General features: G+C 65.4%; 1 protein-coding gene across 3 annotated transcripts; it reads left to right on the forward strand.

Moving 5' to 3' along the window:
- Window positions 1–9,278: 9,278 nt before the first annotated feature.
- On the forward strand, window positions 9,279–18,664 carry POFUT2 (protein O-fucosyltransferase 2). Of its 3 annotated transcripts, XM_047718196.1 has the most exons (9): window positions 9,381–9,545; window positions 10,476–10,726; window positions 12,736–12,880; window positions 13,424–13,534; window positions 14,846–14,912; window positions 15,677–15,802; window positions 16,510–16,690; window positions 16,868–16,991; window positions 17,602–18,664. In XM_047718196.1, the coding sequence occupies exons 1-9, from the start codon at window positions 9,412–9,414 to the stop codon at window positions 17,753–17,755; spliced, it is 1,293 nt and encodes a 430-aa protein (XP_047574152.1). In that variant the 5' UTR covers window positions 9,381–9,411; the 3' UTR covers window positions 17,756–18,664. The 3 variants fall into 3 exon arrangements, with proteins under 3 accessions (XP_047574161.1, XP_047574171.1, XP_047574152.1); XM_047718205.1 differs by lacking the exon at window positions 12,736–12,880 and having other exon boundaries at window positions 9,279–9,545; XM_047718215.1 differs by lacking the exon at window positions 15,677–15,802 and having other exon boundaries at window positions 9,380–9,545.
- The last annotated feature ends 3,621 nt before the right edge of the window (window positions 18,665–22,285 follow it).

The raw sequence follows: 22,285 nt of genomic DNA on the forward strand, positions 1-22,285 counted from the left end.
GCACTCATGCGGTATCCTGACGGCGTAAAGGCCACTTGGGACCAGCAGGTCCCAGAGAAGAGTAGATAGAGACTGTCCCCTGTGCTGGGGCAGCCACGTCCCCCAGGCCCACAGGCAGACAGGGAGCAGGGCGCCGTCCTACCAACCCCACCTCCAGCTCCAGGCTGGGGCCGGCCAGCTTGGTCCAACCCCTGGCATCAGGAGAGGAAACTCTTCCCAGAGAAGGGGTACAACTGGCCCAGAGCTGCGCAGAGAGGTTGGTCAGGATTGAACCTCATCTCTGGCTCATGGTCGCAGTGGGAGCCGAGCCTTCCAGGACCCAGGGAAAGCCACACGTTAGGTCAGCGTTTGCCCTGATGGTGCAGACGCCGGGGTCTGGGAGGCTGGGCGTGGGGAGCCTGGGCGGCAGGTGAGTGCAGAGGGCCCAGGGCCGGGGCTGAGCCCCGTGGGTCCCAGGTTGCTGTGGGGAGGAAGGAGGCCCTCCCCCAAGTCAAATAAAATGGCAGAAATAAGCACGTTTGCAGTGGGTGAACTCGCGGGAGATTTCAGACATGGACGTGGCTGCGGACCGTCTGGGGCAGGGGCGATGGGGCTGGGAGCGGGGCTGGTGAGCAGAGGGGATGGTCAGGGCCAGGCTGTGGAGGAGAGGGGAGTGGGTGGCGTGCCTTGCTGCTGATCTCCAGGCTAAGGGTGAGAAGCTCCGGAGAGCGTGTGAGCTGGTGGGGCCAAGAGAGGCCAGCACATGCGGGACCCAAGGCAGGGGTGTCGGGGTGTCTGGGACAGGGTGGGGGCGCCATCCTTGCCAGCTGTCCAGAGATTCTCGGTGGGGCATCAGCTGCAAGACGGGGAGGAGGTGAGGGCAGTGGCCAGAGGGACTGGGCTTGACAGAGGGGGAGGTTAGATGCTGGGGGTGGGGCGCTTTCCAGGCTGGAGAAGGTTCCCAGGGCGCTGACCATCCCCCAGCTGCCCGCAAAGCGCCTGAGAGCTTTCAGAGGGGTTTTCTGAGGTTCTCAGGCTCCAGCTTTCCCACTCCGTGAGCTGGACTAGGAAGCTGTGGTTTGCAGGCGCGGCCCCACTAGATGGTGGACATTCCAGCCCGGCAGGCTTCGTGGGACTGTTCGCAAACGGCTCCAGGGAGTTGGAGGGACTGGCCAGCTGTGGGAACTCTCTCCCAGACCCAGTCTGTCCTCATTCCGAGAGGCTGTGGGGCCCGGGAAGGTCAGTGGGTGCCAACGGTGTTATATGCAGCCTGGACCCAGACCTCCGAGGAGTCTGGGCTCCAGACCTCGACCCCCGGAAACGTCTGATAATCAGAAAATGTGCATGTCTCTCTGCAGCCTGTGCGCGAGGCCCTGGACCCCACCCCACCAGGGTGGGTGCTGGGAAGAGACTGAGGGAGGGTAGAGACAGACAGAGGTGCTGAGGGCGAGAGCATCGGGGACCCAGACTTCCTTTGTCGCCCCCACACCGGCTCTCTGCTCTGAGACCCAGCAGCCCTCTTGTGGTTGAAGCCCAAGGAGCCCCCAGCACGTGGAGGCGGGCGCCCACCTCCAAGGCGTCAGAAGAGGCTGGGAAGAGCCGCCACGCGTGGCCAGCTGGGCACAGGGCAGGACTCTGCTCGCGCGGGCTGTACTCGGTGTGTACTCGATGGTCCACATCTGACACCACCGCCATCACCTGTGAAGCCCCCAGCATCCCATCCATGGCCTCGGGGAGTATTTGGGGCTCAATTCTAAGCCCCTTTGGAAATACTTGCTGGGACAGGACTCTGCCGTGTAGAAGGTTCCCACGGGGAAGCACGCGGATTACCTCCCTGCCTCCCTCCCTGGTGCCCACAGCTCCTCCCGGAAGCCCCGTATCCAACCCACAAGAATCGGTCCCCAGCTCGGGGCTGCAAACCGCACTAGCGCCAGGCACTCCGGCCGCTGAGCACTGGCTGTGCTGCCGTCCCTGGAGACCTTGCTGACCAGCCACCGAACTCCGCGTTCCCAGATTTGGAGCTGGCGTTGGGATGTAACTTTGTGATGTGCCTCCATTGACAAACACCTTCCCCAGCCCGTTCTATCCATCAACGAAACTCGAGAGAAGGGGACGTGTCAGGGAGCTGTGGATGGGTATTCTCGAAAACGCATCTGTGTCGTCTGTGCCCATGATAGTCTGGGCCGTCTGACACGTTCTCGATCGCCAGCGTGGAAATAAGTTCTGGACAAATCCGTGCCATGCAGGCAAGACGGCTGACGACCCACAGCACATGGCCGCGTCCGCCCCGCCGCCCCGGGACAGAGAGCCATACCGGCGGCACACGCTAAGCCCAGAACAAAGGGAGAGAGGAGGAAAGAGAAGGGGGGATCTCGTGAAACGATCGTGTTCCAGTTCCTAGCAATACATTTCAAAAGCTAGATTCCATGGATGATTTTCTCTGGAAATACATCTTTCAAGTACAAAGCAACTTGGGTAGAAACAGGAAATCTAATTAGTCCAATAGCCTGGGAGCAGGAAAAAACAGCCGGAGGTTTAACCGTGAAGAGGCTCCAGGCGCAGGAAGCTTCACACCAAATCCACAATCTCTAAGGAATCCCCACAAGCGGGAACGTGGGACCGTGGCCTGGGTTTGTCCACTGGCACTGCTCGCCAGCGGCGTGTGGCCTTGGGTGGGCCACGCACACACCGGGAGCCTCAGTTTCCTCATCCGTCAAGCAAACGTGGAAACAGTACCTAATGCACAGGCTGTGCTTGTAGATTAGAGACGTGACTCACAGGAAATGGATACGACCGTTTGCGTAGAAAGAACTGGACACGTTTCAATTGTTACCAAGAGTTACTCGCTCCCAAGTCCAGAAGACGAAGCATCACAGTTCAGTCCGTACAGTTAGTGGAAAACCAGTGGTGAGGATCACACTCACACTCACACACTCACACTCACATACACACTCCCACAGACGCGCACGCTGCTAGGACACACATTATCTGTATTAGGGACACACGACGTGCAGTAGGGCACGAACCCTAATAAAAGCACCAGCAAACAGTGCAGAAGCCAGCAGGAGCAAGCGCCGTTCATCCCAGGAACGCAACAGGACTCAACGTCACAAAATCCGTCCCTACGACCCGTTACGTTAAGAGATTAAAGAGGCAAAGCTCTCGCCATCTCAAAAGACAGTCAGTTCCCCAAAAAGCGTGTAGGAAAACTGGGTGTCTAATCCTGAATTTCGACACATGCAGCCATGAGATCTTTAGGGAGCAAACAAGAGTGGGGAGAGTCCCCAGCCCTGACACACATTGAGCTAATGCTAGAGTGGGGGTCAGCAAACTTGCGTGAAAGGTCAGAGCAAAGCTTTCAGGGTTCTCATGCCAGCTGGCCTCTTCCCGCTCACTCGAGGCCACCGCGCCACAAGAATGCAGCCATTTCGCTGTATTTACTGACAGGAGCGGCCACCTGCCAGTAGAACTTTATTTAGGAAAAGGGGCCGCGTGGACTGGATCTGACCCCCGGGCCAGAGTTTGCAGACCCTGCATCAGAACCCTTCACGTGATAGTCGGGAACAAGAGACGGGGCGCCTCGGGGGCTGCGTCTGTGGAGCATTGACTGCTGATTTCGGCTCAGGTCGTGATCTCAGGGTCACAGGATCGAGCCCCACGTCCAGCTCCGTTCCTGGTGGGGAGCCTGCCGGTCCTTCTCCCTCTCTCCTCCCCTCCCTCGTGCGCGCTCTCTCGCTTCCTATCAGTGAGCTAAACACATAAATGCAACCTTAACAAGGAAAACAACAGGAAGATGCCTGATTTTATATCTGACTCCTAACAAGGGTAGTGGCACAAGGAAATACACATGATTACGAACACTAAGGGCAGAGATAAGCTACGATTCATCGCACACTCCTGGGACTGCTTGACTAGGAAAACCCAAACTGGCAAATCAATGGCAAATGGTAACAATTACAAGTAGCCAATTTTAAGGTCAGTGTAGAAAAGTAATAAAATTTATTAAAACAATATATAACATTTATGGGGGAAAGCACGCCATTTGCGCTGGTAATAAAGCCCAGGAACGAGCCACGGAGGAGAAGACCTGACACGGAAGAAAACTAGAAAGCTTCCCCCAAAGTTCTAAATAAGTCGAGAGGCCCACTCCTTAGCAACTCCGTGTCATGTCAGTGGCAATGTTCCCGACTGTGCCCTACTCTCGGCGCAGTCCCAGTAAGATTCCCAGTGGGATGGGTGACGTCACAGGGAAGAGAAAATGTGCAAGACCAGCCAGCAGGTCCAGCGCATGGAAGGGCCTGGCTACAGCGCCGTCCTGATGAGGGAACGGTGTCCCGGGCCGAAACTGACAGGTAGGTCCGCGGGTCAGGACCCAAAGGCCAGAGACAGAGAGTGTTTAACAGATGACGATGGCAGCGTTTCATGCCAGCAAGGACGGGGTCCCTTGCCCGGTAAAGACGCTGCGTCCCTCGGCTGTGCCTCTGATAAGGACAACCTCACAGCCCACTGGCCTCTGTCCACTCGCCCACTCTGCCTTCCACCGACCCCAGGGATGCATGACCCGCCCCCACCTTGGTGGTGTGTCTGTTACCACCTTGTTGAGCAAAAGGAGCCTGGACCTTCTAAAAGGGGCAGAGAAGAGGCTGGGGAGTGGAGACATCCCCAGCGGAGAAGGGAAGCCCACAGGAGGGGGGGAGCCGGAGGTTACGGGTGGTCACGGGGTGGCAGAGGACAGCATCAGCCACAGCCTCTGGGCGGAGGGAGGCCTGTGACAGCAGTGACAGACACCGTAGCGGGGTCGAGCCCGAGTCTGTGGCCACCTGGGTGCTGGGGCAGTGGGCCCCCAGCTACAGTGCATTAGGCCGCCAGAGCACGGGATAAATGACACCCAGCCTCTTCCGGTTCTCACCGGCGGGATCTGACCACGGCCCCCAGGTCCGCCCTCGGCAGGTCTGGAAGAATTCACAACCGTGGCCGGATCCAGAGCCCCAAACCAAGAGAGCAGGGGTCACGTGGAGTCGTCCCCCCGGGGCTCCGTGGGTGGGGTCTCCCTGCGGCCCGCACGAATTCCTGTTCTACCCTTCATCCCGAGCCCCCAGACCCCCACCATCTGTGTGTGTTTCCGTTGACGCGATCCTCTGAGAAGGGCCAAGACGCGTCCTTGACACAGGCCGTCCAGACACAAATAAGCAGCCTGTTTCAGTAAAACAAATTACGCATGTTTTGACATTTGCTAGTGTTTTGATTCCAGAAAGGCTGTGGGCCATTCCCACAGTCCTGGCCCCCACCCGTGGCCTGATCCCTGCCCCTCCCCCTCGCACACTCACAGATCTTCCCACAGTCTCTGGGGACCCGGTGGCTCCCAGGCTCAGCCCTAGCAGGAAGCCCACCCCGGAAGGTACATGCAGGCTCAGGAGTACCCTGAGCCACAGAGGAGGGACCCAGGGCATCTGTAAAGGACTTTCTGAGTTACCTGCCTTGGGGCAGACCAAGCTGTTTTCCTGAACTGTGGTCCGGCCGTGGGGGGGCTGACTTTTCACCGGGAGTCTAGCTTCCCCTCGTTGCCCGGAGAGGGGAGAGGCCCTGCGCCCCACACACAGGTCAGCCTCAGGACCCAGCCCCGGGGACCTGCCAGGCGGCGTCCTCCCTGCCACCCCGAGCCAGCATCCCTGCGAGCGGCCCCCAACCACAGGCCTTCCCCACCCCCATGACCTAGTTCTGAGATTGGTGGCTTTCCCCATGTGAGGCAGCAGGGATGTCTCCCAGGCAGCAGGACATGAGTCCGGGGAAAGGCTGTGGTTCTGCCTCGGGGGGAGGTGGCCTGCACGGTCGCAGGGCCGGAGCACTGAGCAGCACTTTCACTTCGGAGCCCTGGGACTCCCCCGGACTGGCCCTTCTGCAGGTCCTGGTCCACCACCACCCGAGATGACGGTGGGTCCCACTGTGGGCAGGTCCCGTAGGGAAGCCAGACCCACGTGCTGACCACAGGAATCGGCATGCCTTCACGTCTTGGTCACTTGGTGGCCTGGGTCCCCAGAGCACTGGGGCTGTCCCTCGAGAGCAGTCCTAGCAGGCAGGCCCCAGAGGCTCCTGTTAAAAAGCCCTCCTGGCTCCTGGCCTAACCGGAAATCCCTTGCTTCTCACCAGCGGTGACTCACCTGGCAGTCAGCTCTGCTATGCATTTTTGGGGACAGAGGCAGGACTCTGCGGCGGGACATTGTGACAGGCGAGGACACAAGGAGCTCCGCACCGTCCAGAAACTTCTTGCTCACGGGTCCTGGTAACTTACTCTGAACACTGAAAAGCAGGGTGTCCATGCTGTGAAAACAGTGTGAACTGGGGTGTGTGTGCCCCCCAGCCTCAGTCTTCTCGGCCCCGTCCGCACCCACACCCACTTCTACTAACTGTCTCTCCAGCTCCGCCGCGTCTGCCGCCAACCTCTCCAGGTGAAGGATTTGGAGGGGTCTCGGCCGCAGTGAGCTACCTCCTGCAGCCCCCGCAGCCCGACCCCTCCCTGCCCACCCCGGGGTTGCTTCTGGGGACCCAAGGTGGGGCCAGGTGGCCCTAAAGCTGCCCCTTCCCCTGACTCCTTCCCTGGCTCTGGCAGGACCTCCTCCTGGAAGCCCAGCTTCCAGAAGAATCTCTAGGTTCTTCTTCAGAGCTGCCTGCCGTCCCGGCCACCTCAGGGCTGGGATCTCCTGAGACCCCGGGACTCGCACAGCACACCTGCTGGACCCCAGGCCAAAGGGCTTCCCTGTCCGTCTCCCCCTCAGGGGTGGCTCCTGCGGCTCAGCCTTGGGGGGACCTTGGGTGGGAGCAGCTCCCCGCTCTTGGGGGCAGAAGAAAGGGGGCCTGGCCCTGTGTGCTCCAGGTCAGCCCCTTCCCCAGCCCCTTCCCTCTGCCCAGGGCCTCCATCCCTGCTGTCAAAGGACTCTCTTGCCCTCTTGTGGCAATGTCCCCTCCGGCAGATGCTGTAGTGGGGGCAGGAGGGGACCGTGTGAGTGGCTCTGGCTTCACACTGAGGCAGGAAACCTTAAGTATGACTCCCGTTGTGCAGGGGAAGAAGGAATTTGGTTATTTTTCTTACTGATTTCTTTTTTCTGAGAAAGACTCACAAACCTCTCCTGGGTCATTTTTGTAATCCAGAGGTTAAACAGCAGAGGCGGAAGGGAGAGGGAAGGGGAGGGAGGAGGGGAGGACAGGGAGGAGGGGAAGGGGAGGGTCGAGGAGAGGAGAGAAGAGGAGAGGAGAGGAGAAGGGAGGGGAGGAGAGGAAAGGAGGGAGAGGGAAGGCAGGGGATCTGCCAGGTGTCCAGGTGGTGGGTTCAGACAAGGAGCCTGTGGTGATGAATTTTCTGCGTCAGCTTATCCCGGCTAAGTCCCTCCAGAGCGCTGGGAAAACATCCATCTGTGGGTGTGCCCCTGAAGAAGCTTCCGGAAGACATTAGCGTTTGAATTGGTGGACAGACCAAAGATCCCCTTCCCCAGACGGGTGGACTTCCCCCAACCCTCTGAGGGCCCGGGTAGAACAGAAAGGAGGAAGAAAGGGTGAATTCTCTCCCCCTTCTTGAGCTGGGACATCCGTCTCGTCCTGCGCTCAGACAATGGAGCCCCCGGTTCTCGGGCCTTTGGACTTGGACTGACCAACACCACCCACCTCCCTGGGCCCCCCGCTTGCTGACAGAGATCCTGGGGCCTCAGGCCTGCAGAGCACTGAGCCCATCCCTGTAACCCATCTCCTCACATAGATCCACCAGTGTTCCTCTGGAGAACCCAGGGGGTCCTGATCTGAGCAAACCTGTCATGATGAGGGGCGTTCTGAAACCGAGAGGGGCCCGTGCATGGGACAGCGCATTTGATGTTCTAGCATAAGTAGCACATTTTTTGGTGAATTAATGATATCGTGGCTGTGAGAAAATGTCCTACTTTTCAGAGATACATACAGAAATATTTCAAGTGTAACAAGTTGATGTCATTGCCAAAAAAAGTCATTTACTCTAAAATAGTAGAGGCAACACCAGGGGAACAGGCTGGGCGCAGTGGGCGTGGTGGGAGGCGCCAGGGTTGTTGGGGGCAGCACACAGGCCCCCACTTCTGTCCTTTCTGTTCTGCGACTGAAAGGTCAGGACAGACGCTGCTGGGAATAGTTTGGGGACGGCTCTACTGAGACAAAGAACAAGAATCCAGCCCCAGGGACGAGGACAGAAGGGCAGGTCCGGGGGACAGAGGGTACGTGCTGCTGGCCCTCCTGGAGCAGAGAACCCGGAGGTGACCTTGTGTGCTCTGCACTCGGAGGGGAGCCGGCAAACACTTGTTCTATGCGCTCGACTCCACGTGGCTTCAACAGTAGAAACGCTCACCGCAGGCGAGAGACCACGGTTCCAGGACGGGAGCTGGGGTGTGGACGTCTCCACCACGCTGTCCCCCCTTGCTGCCCCTGCCCCCGCGGTCCCCACACTGCTGGGCACAGGCTGGGACCCAGGGTGCACTTCATGCCAGGAACTAGGAAGGCTCCGGTCACCCAAAGGGTCCCCTCGGGCAGGAGCCCGCGGAGTTAAGCGCCTCTAAGAGAGACAGTGTCCCCGGGGAGCTGCTGGGGGGAGGGGAGGACGGGGCCGGGAAAGCGAGGGGTGGCCGCGAGGGGCCCGGAAGCAAGGCCTCCCCGCACCGCCCTGAGCTTCCTGCCGGACCCCTGCCGCCGCCGCCGCGCAGCCCCACGCGCAGGTGGGTGCAGACCGGGGCTGCACAGGACGGGGCGCGGGAGCCGCTGGCCGGCTGACCCCAAGGTCCGGCTCCTCAGATGCAGCTTCCACCCCAGCCGCTCCGGCGTCCTGAGCCTGTCGACACGGAGGGGCCGCTCTGCCGCCCTCGCACCGCGGTCTTCCACAGTGAGACCCCCTCTCCCAGCGGGACACACCTCGTCACCCCGGAAACGGCTCTGCGGGTCACCGGGCCGGGCGGGTCCGCGGCGCGGGGCCCGCACCTGGCCAACCGTGCGGGCCTCGGGTCAGCTCTGCGGCTTGCCCGCCCCGAACCCCGCCGGCCGCCCGCGGAGGCCGAGACCCGCGCCGCGGGCACACCTGCCAGAGCCCACCTCTGCCAGCGCTCCGCCCCGCGCGGCCCCGCCCCCGCTCCAGGTCGGCCCCGCCCGGCCTGGCTCCGCCCACATCCCAGCCCCGCCCCGGCCTTCTGGCTCCGCCCACAGACGCGGGGCCCCGCCCCTAGACCAGCAGCACCACAGGCCCGGCACCTGCCCGGCCTGAGCCCCGCGCCGCCCGCGAGAGACTTTCGCTCCGGGAGACGCCCAGCCTCGGAATGACGCAAGACGCACGCGTGGCGTTGCCGTGGCTTCAGGAGACGCGCGGCGGAGTGCGGGCGGGGGGCGCTTCCGGGGCGGGGCGCGGCCGCCGGAAGTGCGTGGCCGCCCTTGGCCATGGCGGCGCTCGGCGTCGTCTTTTTGGTGCTGCTGGAAGCGGCGTCCTGGCCGCCGGCCTCGGGGTCGGGCGAGGAGTTCTGGCCCGGCCAGTCGGCGGCCGACATCCTGTCGGGGGCGGCGTCCCGCAGACGGTAAAAGCGTGTCCGCGCCGGGGGCGGGGCCGCGGGGGCGGGGCGGGCTCCACGGCGCGCACCCCCGCACCCCCGCGCACCCGCACCCCGTCAGCGCGGCACCCCCGCATCCCTGCGGCACCCCCGCATCCCTGCACCCCTGCAGCCGCACCCCGTCAGCGCCGCACCGCACCCCCGCCGGCCTTCGGGCCTGCGCCGCGAGCCGGGCTCGTCGGGGGCAGCTGCGGCGTCCCGGAGGCCCCGGAAGGGCCGGCTGTGGGTCAGCGTCGAGCGGCCGGCGCGGGGCCTGGCCCGTAGCTCCTGTGCGTGTCCGCGCGGGGCCGCCCCGGCTGCCCGCGGAGTGTCCGCGGCGGGAAACGGGTGTCTGCGGTCCAGCGGCTCCCTGGGCTCGACCCGAGCAGCCCCCGCCGCGCGCTGACGGCCGGGATGGTCAGCGGGGCCCCCTGCGGCTCCGGTCTGGGGGGTTCCGTCCCAGCGTCCTCGGTCGCGGCGGGGACTGCGCGGGCCCGGGAGCCGCGCGGTGTCAGGGCCGGGGCGCGGCGCGGGGTGAAGGACAGAGCGGGCACTGCCGGCGACGGTCTTCGCTAGACGTCGAGACGCGTCCCCGCGTCCCCGCGTCCGTGCAGCGGCTTCTCACGGGTGTCCTGGGTGAGCCGACGCGTGCGGAGGCTCTGGTTCCCCTCGGGATCCCGCGGACAGGGCGGGGGTCTGCGGTGACCGCTGAGCGTGGAGCCGGGCGGGAGACGCGGACGAGCACCCCGCGGGCGGCGGGTCCTCGGGCTCTTGTCGCCCAGACTCTGCTGGTCGCAGGGCGGGTGGTTGCCGGCCCCTTGCCGGCCCCGTGAGTGGTGGGCTGTGCGGCCGCGGGCGCTGGCCGCTGCCACCTCCTCACCGGGAACTGCCCAAGCACCGCTCTCCTGCCGCCCCCAGGTACCTCCTGTACGACGTCAACCCCCCAGAGGGCTTCAACCTGCGCAGGGACGTGTACATCCGCGTGGCCTCCCTCCTGAAGACGCTGCTGGAGACGGAGGAGTGGGTGCTGGTGCTGCCGCCGTGGGGCCGCCTCTACCACTGGCAGAGCCCGGACATCCACCAGGTGCGCATTCCCTGGTCCGACTTCTTCGACCTCCCGAGTCTCAACAGAAACATCCCGGTCATCGAGTACGAGCAGTTCATTGCAGGTGAGGCCGTGGTCGCGGGCGGTCAGCCGGCTGTCTGCGGCCGGGCACGCTGACCCTTGTGTGCGTGGGGGGCCCCGCTGCGGTCTCGCACTCACAGTTCCCCGCCGTCCTGCTCCTTCCAGAACTGGTCTAGGGTTGCAGATCTGAAGTGTGCGAGCACCTGGCCCCTGCCTCTGAATCCTGGGGCAGCGGGTGAGCCCGCGCAGGGTGCTCCCGTGGCGGTGGGGAGGCTGCCCGTGCGGGGGCCGGGCGTGCTCCCAGCCGGGCGTGCTCCCAGCCCGACGTGCTCCCGTGCAGAGACGGCCTCGTGTCCCCAAGGGACGGCTGTCCGTGCCCCAGGGGGCGCTGACCTCCCGGCACCTCCCTGCACTGCTGGCGGAGGTTCTCATCGTAGCGTGTCTCGTTCCACTGAATCCTGCACAGTCTCCGCTTTTCAGAGAGCGAAGTTGGGGATCTTCTCAGAGCGCGGGTGCGCAGAGCTCAGCGTTGTGTTTTTCAGAAGACGCGCTTAAAAGGCCGCGACACCCTTCTGCTGCCCCTCAGCCTGGAGGAGGGGGCGCCAACGCGATGCGGAGCTCCTGCCACGGGAGGACCCGGGGAGCCCCGGCCGCTGCTGCGCGTCTGCGTTTTCCACGTCCTGCTCTCACAGCACCTTAGTCCCGGTCCCTTTGGGCCGTTCCCGTGGCGGGGTCAGTCCCGTGACCGCTGCAGGCATGGGACGATACGGACCTCCTGAAACCTGCGTCCACGGGGAAGAAGCAAACTCTGAGATTTGTAAGAAGCACGTGTGGAGCGCGTCCTTCTGTGGGCCATGACGGGCGCCGTTGCCGGGCGCCTCGTCTGACGGAGTCTGGGCCTCGGGTCCTGGTGCCTCTCGGGGAAACAGCCCTTCACCTCCCCACAGGGCTGTGGCCGGGGGGTTTCTTGACAGGCAGATACGGGGACAAGTGTGAGCCTCAGCCACGTGATGTGGTGTTTATCGGGGACATGGGATATGTGGGGTGGGGCACCCAGTCCCCTCCCTGCTGCCCCTGAAGCCTCAAGCCTGGGGCCAGAGCAGCAGGGCCAGAGCAGACGGCCGTCCTGGGTGACGTGCTGCGGATGGGCGGACCCGCTCGGCCTCCGCCTGCCCAGCTGTCTCCCTCTACAGAGGGGGAGGGAAGGGAGCCTGTCCTGGGTCCGGCTGCCGGGACACGTGCAACAGGGCACCGGGCCTCTTGGCCTTCCTGCGACAGGGGCCCCTGGAGCTCCAGGACCAGACCCCACCCGCAGTGCAGCCCCCGAGCGAGGGGGGGGTGGAGGAGACACCAGACTTGCTCTCGGGGCAGCTCTCTCGTGGCTGGGCTCCGCTCACCCATCTTCGTGAACACTGAGTGCGTGGCCGGCAGGTTCGGGGGGGGGGGGGGCACCGTGGCAGGACGGATGCAGACTCCTGCTCTCCTGGGACTCCTGTGGGGAGCGGGGAGGTGGAAGCCAAGTGACAAGGAGGAGGACCCGGATGGTGAGGAGTGGCTCAGAGGAAACGAGAGTGGGAAGGGCAACGGGCTCTGGGGGTGGGAGGCTGTGGCTGGGCAGGTGTCCTGGGAGGTGCAGTTTAAATGGCCTTCTGAGGGGTCAGGGTCAGCCCTGAAAGGAGCAGTCCCCACGAGGCTGGTCCCTGCAGGGAGGGGAGCATATGCTGGCGGGGCAGCGTGGGGGACAGCGCGTGTGGGGCCCGTGGCTGTCGTGAGGACCAGGCAGTGCGGGCTGGCGAGGGCAGGCCCAGTGGCGGGAAGGGGGGGCACGTGAGGAGCCCCTGGGAGCAGCAGGGCCCGGTGAGCTCCGCCGCCCCAGGCAGCATCTCTCTGCCTTTTGGGACCTCGTGCCCTGATGCCGCTTGTGTCCCGCGTCTGCGTCTGTGAGCTCTCTGCGGTGCACGGGACGGAGGACGGTGTTAAAGGAAGCGGAGGTTCTCGTGCTGCGTGTCCCTTTCTGGTTCTCGTCACGCGGTCGTCCTTGGCCTCTTCCAGAGTCCGGCGGGCCCTTCATCGACCAGGTGTACGTCCTGCAGAGCTACGCGGAGGGGTGGAAGGAGGGGACCTGGGAAGAGAAGGTGGACGAGCGGCCGTGCCTCGACCCACTGCTGTACTCGCCGGACAAGCACGAGTACTACAGGTGCGGCTGGGGCGGGGGCCCGGGGCGGGGGGGTGGGAGCGCGGGCCTCGCAGCAACAGCCACGGTGCATTTGAGGCTCGTGGACGTTTCCGTGGCCATGGTGGTCAGGTCGCCCGGACCCATTTGCCTTCAGGACCTGCCCGCGGCGGGCTGTCCCCCCAGCAGCACCCGTGGACGAAGCATCAGAATGACTGGGTGCTCGAAACTCCGTGCTCCGGGAGGTCGTTGACAGGGCGCGGCTGTTTTGGGGCCGTGACTGCCCGGGCTCTGGCCAAGAGACCCATTTGTGTCCCATTCCCGCCCCTCTGCGCGCTCTGCCGGCCAGAGTTCCCCGAGCGGCCCCCCGGCCCCGTGGCATCGGATGAGAGTCGTGGTTTCTTCACGGGATCTCAGGAGAGTGTCACCGGACGGAGTCCCGAGCGGTTGCTCTTCCCCGAGAGCGGGGCTGGCGTGTCGGGGTGAAGCCGTCCGCGTGCGCGTCCGGGCTTAGGCGTCGCGCAGCTGGGCACAGGCCGACGGAGGGGCTGGGCTCTTGTTTTCCAGGGGATGGTTTTGGGGCTATGAAGAAACGAGAGCGCTAAACGTCTCGTGTCTGTCCGTCCAGGGATCGGCTTCCATCATGGCCCCCGTGCTGCTGAAGAACACGTCGGCCAGGTGAGCGCCAGTGCGTGGTACCGGCCGGCGAGGCTGTGTGTGCGCGTGTGCGCGTGCGTCGTCCTGCTGGCGTCGGGAGCCCTCCTGGCTGTGGCCTGTGTGGCGGGCACGGGAGAGGTAAACCTCGTCCCCACCCCATACTCGGGCCACAGTGAGGCGGGGCTGGGAGGGAGGAGGAGGCCGCACGTGTCCCTGGGGAGAGCCGGGTTCGGGACTGTCCCCACGCTTGGGTCCGTGCAGCGAGGGCAGCTTCCCATGGGGCCGTCCTGCCATGCTGGGCGGGAACTTACCGGCCGGGGTCTCGTTCTGCTGCTTGTGGGCGGGGGAGACTGAGTCACCCCGGGATAGCATGGGGCCCTGTCCGAGGGGGCGGTGGGCAGGTGTGGAGTCCTGGGGGCAGGGGGCAGTGAGGGCTCAGGCCAGACTGGAAGGGAGCAGCGATCAGACCTTCCTCATTCAGCGGACCCGGTGATTGCCCGGGTGGCTGACGCGGGGTGAGGAGGTGGCCCACCGCAGCCCCCAGCTACGTCACCCCGGGTCCCACCTGCGCTCACCTCTGCAGGTGGGTGTCTCAGCCTCCTCGGAGCTGGACTTCGGAGTGGTCAGAGGGGTGGCCGCAGCCTCCTGCCCACGCCGTCCCCTCCCTGGCACCCTGTCCCACTCGGGACACAGGGACGAGGGCAGAGTAGGAGGCCATATGCCTCCCCCAGACTCGTGCCCCCGCGTCCTCCAGGTCTGAGTGGACATGGCCCCTGCTGGTGTGTCCCCTCTGCCCGTTCTGGTGCTTCGGGCTGTTTGGTTGCCCTGGACGGGGCCTGACGGGGCCTCGCTCTGCAGGGGAGCAGTTGAGTCTCTCGAAGGAGGGCCGAGCCTGCGCCTCGAGCAGCACAGACGGGCGGGGTTCGCTCGGGTGGTTGCGTGCCGGCGGGATGCGGGCGTCCTCCTGTGTGGCTTTGCCCTTGGGCTCGAGTCTGCAGAGCACAGACCTTCCAGAGAACCGCGGCTGCGCTCCTGCTGGGAGCCCCCTGGCGCCGTCTGGCTCCGTAGGCTGCTGGGGCCGTCTTACTCGTTCACCTCGTTGTATCTGTTTGTGTCTTGTGTGGGTCGTCCCGGGGCCTCGCTGTTCCCAGTTCAGTGGCTGGGACAGGAGAGGACGACCCCCGTCCCCGGACGCTGAGAGCTTGCAGCCCCTCTGCTGGGAGTGTGTGCAGAGCCTCCTCCCCGAGGGGTCCCAGCTCCGGTCCCAGTGCGCGCGGGGCAGCCGGTAGCAGCCGCACGGGCAGTTAGACGCTGTGTGTCGTTCGGAAACAGGTCAGTGATGCTGGACAGAGCCGAGAACCTCCTGCACGACCACTACGGGGGGAAGGAGTACTGGAACGTGAGTGCCCCGCGGGTCCCCGCCGCTTGGCTCGACGCACCTGTGAACGTCTGAGACGGGGGCGCTGGCTGGCCCGCATGGGCGGGGGTGCGGCGGGGGGAGGGGCCACAGCCGCCGGGGCCCACGTGGTCGGCTGGTCGGCGTGTCTCACCGTGGGGCTGTTGTTTGTGGCAGCCGATCGCCAGAAGGAACGCAGCCTGCTGTGAGCTCTGACCCCACGCCGCCGCTTGCTGTGGGTGACCGGCTCGTCTGCGTCCCGGGGCGCGTGCCTGGCGCTGTGGGTCAGGCAGGAGCCTGCGGAATCGGGCTTCACGCTCCCTCCTCGTGGCTGCTGGCTTGTGCTTTGGGGGGTCTGCCCTGAGGGGTGTGGCGCTCCCGTGGGCGGCTGGGCAGGAGGACCCGGGAGAGACCCCTGCTCCCTGGACACGTGACCTGGGGGCCTCCCGAGTGGGTCATTCCCGAAGCACAGAGGGTCTTGTCATCACCGCCCACAGGGCCTGTGCCTCTCACGGACACTGTGGCCCTGAGCTAGTGGTGAGGACAGTGGCTCCCTTCAGTGGGGGCCTGTCCCTGCGCGTGGGGACCATCCTGGTGGATCGTTCTGGTCGCTGAGCTGTCGCCAGCAGACTGTCCGGAGCGCGTCCGCATTCGAGCTCCGCCAGTGCCGGGGCGTCCTCCTCGGGACCCCTGTCGCAGTTGGCGGCCGGGACTGCAGGGCTCCCGGGCGGGGCGGGGCGCTCAGCAGCGGCTCTCTGCGCCCGCAGACCCGGCGGAGCATGGTGTTCGCCAAGCACCTGCGGGCCGTGGGGGACGAGTTCCGAAGCAAGTACCTGAACTCCACGGACGAGGCCGACAGGATCCCCTTCCAGGAGGACTGGACCAAGATGAAGGTAGCGCCTCCCGCTGCTCACGACGTGCACGCGCCCGCCCGGGCACACGGTCTCTGAGCCGGTCTCTGGGCAGCCGCAGACGCCCCTCGGGAGGGTCCCCTTCTGCCCCCACAAGCTCAGGGCGACGGCTCGGCTCCATTTCCCCTCGGCAAGCTGGAGGCGCCACTCTGGGAGTGAAAGCGGCCGCGGACCGGTCTGCGCCGTCTGCCCGGTGGTGCGGGAGCCGCAGGGAAGGAGCGAGGGAGGAGGACGAGTGCCCAGGCGGACGCAGGGTCGTCTGTGTCCGTAGAAGTCCCTTCCGAAGGGTTGGGTGTGCACATAACCGCAGCCGGTAACACGCTGCTGTCCCGGGCGGGCGGTGTTCACGACACTTGCGGTGTCACGGGCGTCCCGGCGAGCCTCCAGGCACTGGTCCCCTGGGCGCCTTCCAGCGCAGCGGCGGGATCCCACGGCGGCTACAGGGCATTCGGATCGCGTTTCTGGGGAAGATGCAGGGATAGGTGGCTTTTGTCCTCTAATTTGCACGATTTTTCCGGAGTTGTGTTACTTGACGGCACTGGGGTAAAGGGTCTGCGTGATTAGCCGGTTCGCGGCCCCAAGAGTCCCAGAGACGGGCCCGTGGGCGGGCGCTGCTGTGAGGGAGCTCACCGTGTCCCGAGGACCAGTGGCGGCCTGAAGGCTCAGCGCTCCCGGGCCGCCTCTGCCAGGTCCCGCTGGGCTCCGCGCTGGGGGGCCCGTACCTCGCGGTTCACCTGAGGAGAAAAGATTTCATCTGGGGTCACAGAGAGGATGTGCCCAGCCTGGATGGGGCCGTGAAGAAGATTCGCAGCCTCATGAAGACCCACCAGCTGGACAGGGTGTTCGTGGCCACAGACGCCGTCAGGACAGGTACGTGGTTCCGCCGCTGCCGGTCCCCGTCATGTCCCCAGCGGACCCAGGTGCACCTGCAAGCCCGCAGCATGGCTGGGAGGCAGCGCCGGGTTCCATGCCCGTGCCTCGGACCTGAGCCGTGGAGCCCGCGGAGCCCGCGGAGCCCCCGGTCACCATCCCTCCGTCGCTCTGCAGAGCACGAGGAGCTGAGGCGGCTGTTGCCCGAGATGGTGCGGTTCGAGCCCACGTGGGAGGAGCTAGAGCTGTACCGGGACGGCGGCGTGGCCATCATCGACCAGTGGATCTGTGCGCACGCCAGGTGCCTCTGCCCGGGTCAGCCCTGCCGTGGTCCGTCCATCTCCATGGCAGTTGGTCCCGCGTTGGCTGGTTTGACACCCAGCCCCATCTCAAGGCTGTGCTCCCCACCCGCAGCGTTCTCCCCGGTACCGACATTGGACTGGGTCCCGGCCGCCCCCGTAGGGACCCCACCCAGGACCCTGCTCCCCTGGGCCTGCCCACGGCCTCCCATCACGTGTGTCCCCGCAGAGCATAGCTGTGGTCTCTCTCTGTGTGTCATTGTTGTGGGAGGCAGGCCCACCCCAGAGGAGAGTGGGGGGACCAGGCCCAGGAGGAGGCCAGCACGCTTCGAGTGTGGGGACTGGTTTCTCCGTATCTGTGGGGTCCCCCTGAGCCCGTGCGTGCAGGCTATGGGGCCGGGGTCCTCTCCTCTGATCTCTCTGTCCCCAGATCTCAGCCTGGCTCTCAGCACCCCGCCCCCAAGCCCCAGACTGCCAGACTCTGGCTGCGTTCTCAAGCCTCCCCGTGTGGGACCCGTGGCCACTGCTCCCCGCATGTGCGGCCTGGCCGCAGGGCTGCGGTGGGTGCTGGGCCCCTTGGAGCAGCTCTCATGACCCCTGCTTCCTTGGCAGGTTCTTCATCGGAACCTCGGTCTCTACATTCTCTTTTCGGATCCATGAGGAGAGAGAGATCCTTGGGCTCGACCCGCGGACGACGTACAACCGGTTCTGCGGGGACCGGGAGGAGGCATGCGAGCAGCCCACGCACTGGAGGGTGGCCTACTGAGCCGCCAGCTCCTCGTGGGCCCCGCGCCCGGGACATCCGCACACGTGGCCTCGTCTTCCTCTGAGCGCCCGTGTGGCCTCGGGGTGGGGTTGGCCCCGGCCGGCAGGCAAGGCTGCCCCACCATCACTTCAGGGTCACGGTCACCGCTCACAGCCACGTGAGCTACGGCGCACGTCCTTTGTCGGTGTTCCCCACCGTGGCCTGCCTGGGGCTCTGCTGCTGGCCAGGCCGGTGTGACGTGAGGAGGTGTGGGGGCTCGGTCTCCTGGAGGGCGTCCGATCCCCACGGGCCTGCTGCGTTTCAGCCTGCCGGTCCCGCTCGTCCTGCGCTTTGACCCGCGGGAGGCGCCCTGTGAGTTGGTGGGAAGACGAACCCCCACCTTGCAGAATGGCCTGAGGCCTGTGTTGGCCCGTGAGGGGCTCTCTGCTCCCGGCTCGGGCACTGGAAGGTTCCTCAGCAGGGTTTTGGGGCTTTGTCGGGTCCACACAGAGAGGAACCCCGTGGCTGGCTGACGGGCTGCGGGCGGCCGCCTGTGAGTGTGGCAGCATCGGGGGTCGGACACCCTGGGCCCTGCCTCGCAGTGGGCGCAGTGGACTGAGGGACGAGGGGCGAGGAGGACGGTCACTCCGGCCTCCGGAGGGCTCGTGCTGCTGCCCGGAAACCCCTTCTGGGCCTCAGGCGTGGCCACCACCCACCCCCTCTGACCAGGAGCCCTAACTTCGCACAGACTCCCCGGGTGACCCGGGGACGGCTTCTGTGTTTTCTTCCCGAGCTTTGAAAACCCGCCCCGAACCGCGCTCGGCCCCCGTGCTGTCACCGCGGTGTGCGGGGAGATGATGAAGTATTTATGCTTTGCCTATTTGTACCTTCAAATACTATTAACAAAATACGTTTTCTAGAAAAGTGAAATTCTAGAAACAGTGTCTTTCTTACGCCCTAGAATTTTTTTCCAGCTGAAAACGACACAAACAGTCTGGACTTTATCCTCACTCTGTGTTTCAAGGAGAACGAATGCTTTGTCCTGCTCCGTGTGTGGCTTCCCTTGGGGTCCACGGTGGCAGGGACGGGGAGCACACCTTCTCCCGTCGTCCGCTGGACGGCTGCTGCCCAGCTGCTGTTGGGAAGAGCGAGGCATGGGGAGAGCATCAGGTCAGGCACCGGGAAGACCGGTCATGCCGGGTCCGTTCCCCACGGCACATCCGTGCTAGCGGTGGCTCAGCTGTGGGCGGCCCTGGGACAGCACGTCCCTGAGCCGCTGTGTGGCCGGAGCTGCTGTGACCACGGCCAGGCCCAGGACCTGGGAGGAGGAGTGGGGGGGAGGGGTGGAAGGCGTCTCCTGGGACCCCCTGGAGGGACATGCAGAGACGGGGGTGGACAGCCACAAGCCACAGGCCAGATGATGGGACGGGGCTGTCGGCGGGGCAGGACTCCGGCGGGGCTAGGGGGGCAGACCAGGCAATGGGAAGACATGGGGCAGGCGGGGGGGGGGGGGTAGCGCGGGCCCAAGGAGGAAGCACAGGAGCCATCCACCTTGTTGGCCTCAGCCCGGCAGGTGGGCCATCGGGCGGCCCGTCTGGTGGAGACGGCAGAGCCGCTGTCGTCCTGCCCCCCAACCTGTGCGCCCACCTCCGAGATGGGCCGGGTCAGCCCCGCACGTGGGAGGGTGGGATCGTGGGAGCCATGCACATGCCTGGAGCCCAGCAGAAACTCGGTGCCTCCCTGGACCTGGCCGTGCCCCCGACGGGGCAGCTCGGCATCCCAGCCAGGGCACCCAGGCCAGTGCTCCACCGGGCAGACGGCAGGTGCGCGGCGAGGACTGTGTTTGCAGACTCATGTGCATCTGTGCGTTGGCGCCGCTCCGTGGGAGAGGGGGGTGCGGCGGCCAACGGGCCGCTTGTGATGCCCGGGCCTCCCGCTCCCGAAGCCCAGGGAGACCTCCAAGGCCCGCATTTCGCAGACGACCTTTCCTTGCCGTGAAGGTGAACGAGAACCACCCTTCTGTTCAGTAATGACTGGAGTGCCGTTTGCTTCCGGCGAGCTGAGGGTGGGAAGTGACCGTGGGGCTGCGCGGCGTGTCCCCCGCACACCGGTCAGCTGAGGCCATGTGGGCCGGGGCAGTGGGCTGAGCTTACCGACAGACCGGCCTTGAGCAGAGGGACCTGGAGGGCTCGTGGGCACGCCCTGCCCCCGGGTTGGAGGCCCCGCGTCCGCTGGCGCTCCCCATGCAGAAGCACCTGCTGACTCAGAACTGGACACCTGGCCAGCCCTGCACCACACCTGGTGTCCCCGCACCCGTCTCGCCCACGTGCCTCACGGTCGGGACACCGGCTACCACACGCCCTTTGTGGCTCGCTGGGCAGGACGGGGCCTAGGCATCAGAGAGCCGCTCTGCTCCCAGCCCGACGGGATCCCTGCTGGCTCGCGAGGCCCTGGCGCTGCTGCCCTCTTCGTGAGCCTCAGCCCGTCCTTTCCTCCAACAAGGGAGACCCGGGGACACAGCCAGCCCCAGTCCCCACACCTCCCGGCTTCCTTTGTGGGTTTCAACAAGACTGTTCCCTTTGAGCAGGTCGGCGGTTTCCCGAGGCACATCCAACTCCCCACTGGGGCCCTGGGCACGGGGGCCATCGCTGAGGGTCCAAGGGGCCATGGGCGGGGGGGCCACTGCTGCCCTCCCTGCGCTGGTGGGGTGCTGGGCACCGCAGGGGGGCAGGGCACTTGAACAGGCTATTGCTGGGCCTGGGGATCTGGCTGACCTTGCCTCCGACCCCGGCCTGGAGAACCGGAAGCTTCCGGGCACCTCGGAGCCACAGACAGCCGTGCCGGAAGGGCTGGGGATGCGGGGTCGACTCTGACCATGGGCTGGGCACTGAGCGAGCGTAGAGGGGCCGGGTCCTCTGGCGACCCAGGCATGCCCCCCACCCTGGCCACAGACCCCGTAGGCCACAGACCCTGACTCCTGGCGGCCTCAGGCCTGACTCTGTTGCTGACCAGGCCAGGGGCTAACCTGCCCCAGCCTGTCACACCTTGCCCCTGCCCCAGCAGGACAGGCTGTCCGTGGAGAGTGGCAGAACAGTGTGGACCATGGAGTATGTCTGCTCGCTGTCACCTTCTCCCCCATTTACAGATGGGGAAACTGAGGCCACTCAGGGCAAAATAAAGGGCCAAGGCCACTGTGGGACCGGAAGCCTGAACCAGGCCCGGCCTCTGCGACCCTCCTCCGTGCGGCTCGTGCCTCGGGGGCAGGAAGGGGCTGACAGAGCACCTGGTCAGTGCACCTCGTGTGTACCCCCGACCGACTCTCCTGAGCGACCTCGCCCCCCACCCTCGGGTCCTCAGGCTGGGGCTCAGGCATGTGACCTGGGGAAACCCTGTACCCACGGGAGCATTTGGCCCTGGGGACACGGCACCTCCCTGAACCAGGCCTCCCTCGGACCCAGGCCCTAGGGCCGCCAGCCTCCACGGGCAGGAGTCACGGTCTGTGCGCCCCTCATCCGGCCGCCGGGCGCCCTCGCCCTCTCGCCTCTGCTCGGCCCGGGGGAGCCCGGCTCACCTCAGCAGCAGGGTCGCCCCTGCCGGCTGAAGGCTCGAGTGTGCCCACGACCAAGTAAACCGTCGGGAGCTCCTGGTGGGCAAAGCCGCGGTCAGAGCCCATGGGTGAGCCTTGCGACGTCCCTGTCCCTGCCGTGGAGCATTCCCGTCACAGGGTTTCCGCCGTGCTCTCCACAGCGAAGCCACGCGCTGCCCGAAGGTCTGCGTGGCCTGAGCGGGACGCTGGCCGGGGCCGCTGCCAGCAACCCGAGTGCAGACAGAGCCCCCCACCCTAGCACGGGCTCAGGAGGACCCTCAGCAGAGCAGAGTGTCACGGGCCCGCGGCCGCGCCCCCCACCCCACCTCGCCGTCCAGCCCCTCCTGTCGGGGACACTGTTCCCTCAGATACCTTATCCCGTGGGCCCCGTTGCAGGCCTGAGCCCCAGGGGGGAGCCAAGCGTGTCCTTGAAGATACCATCAGGGACACGTGCGGCAAGCAGCCTTTGAACGTCCGGGCAGGCAGGTCACGACGTGGCCACCACATGCAGACGCGGCCACGAGATGTGGTTTCAGCTCGCTGGTTTCGAGACCGCCGTAGACGCCCACAGGGTCCCAGTAACAGCTCCAGCCCGTGTGCCCCTGTGGACACCTGCCCGGCTCAGCTGCCCACGGTGATGGGTCCCAGGCCTGCCGCCTGCACTGGCATGTGTGTGTGAGCACATGTGTGTGCCCATGTGTGCCTGTCCATGTGTCTGTCTGCAGGTGTGTGCGTCAGTGCGTTATCTTCACGTGTGTGTGCACGTGTGAGTCTCCACAGCCAAGACAGTCCCTTCTCAAGGGCCCCCTCCTGGTTCCCCTGTGCTGCCCCCGTCCATGCCCGGCGGCCACCCCCAGTCCCCGCAGCTGCCATCTGTCACCTCGCGAGGGCAACGGAAGTGAATCGTGCCATCCGTAGCCTTTGGGGGTTGTCTTTGCTCCCCCTGTGGCCGTCAACCCCTTCGT

Source organism: Lutra lutra, chromosome 1, assembly GCF_902655055.1.
Source record: "Lutra lutra chromosome 1, mLutLut1.2, whole genome shotgun sequence".
In the NCBI taxonomy this organism is placed as follows: domain Eukaryota; kingdom Metazoa; phylum Chordata; class Mammalia; order Carnivora; family Mustelidae; genus Lutra; species Lutra lutra.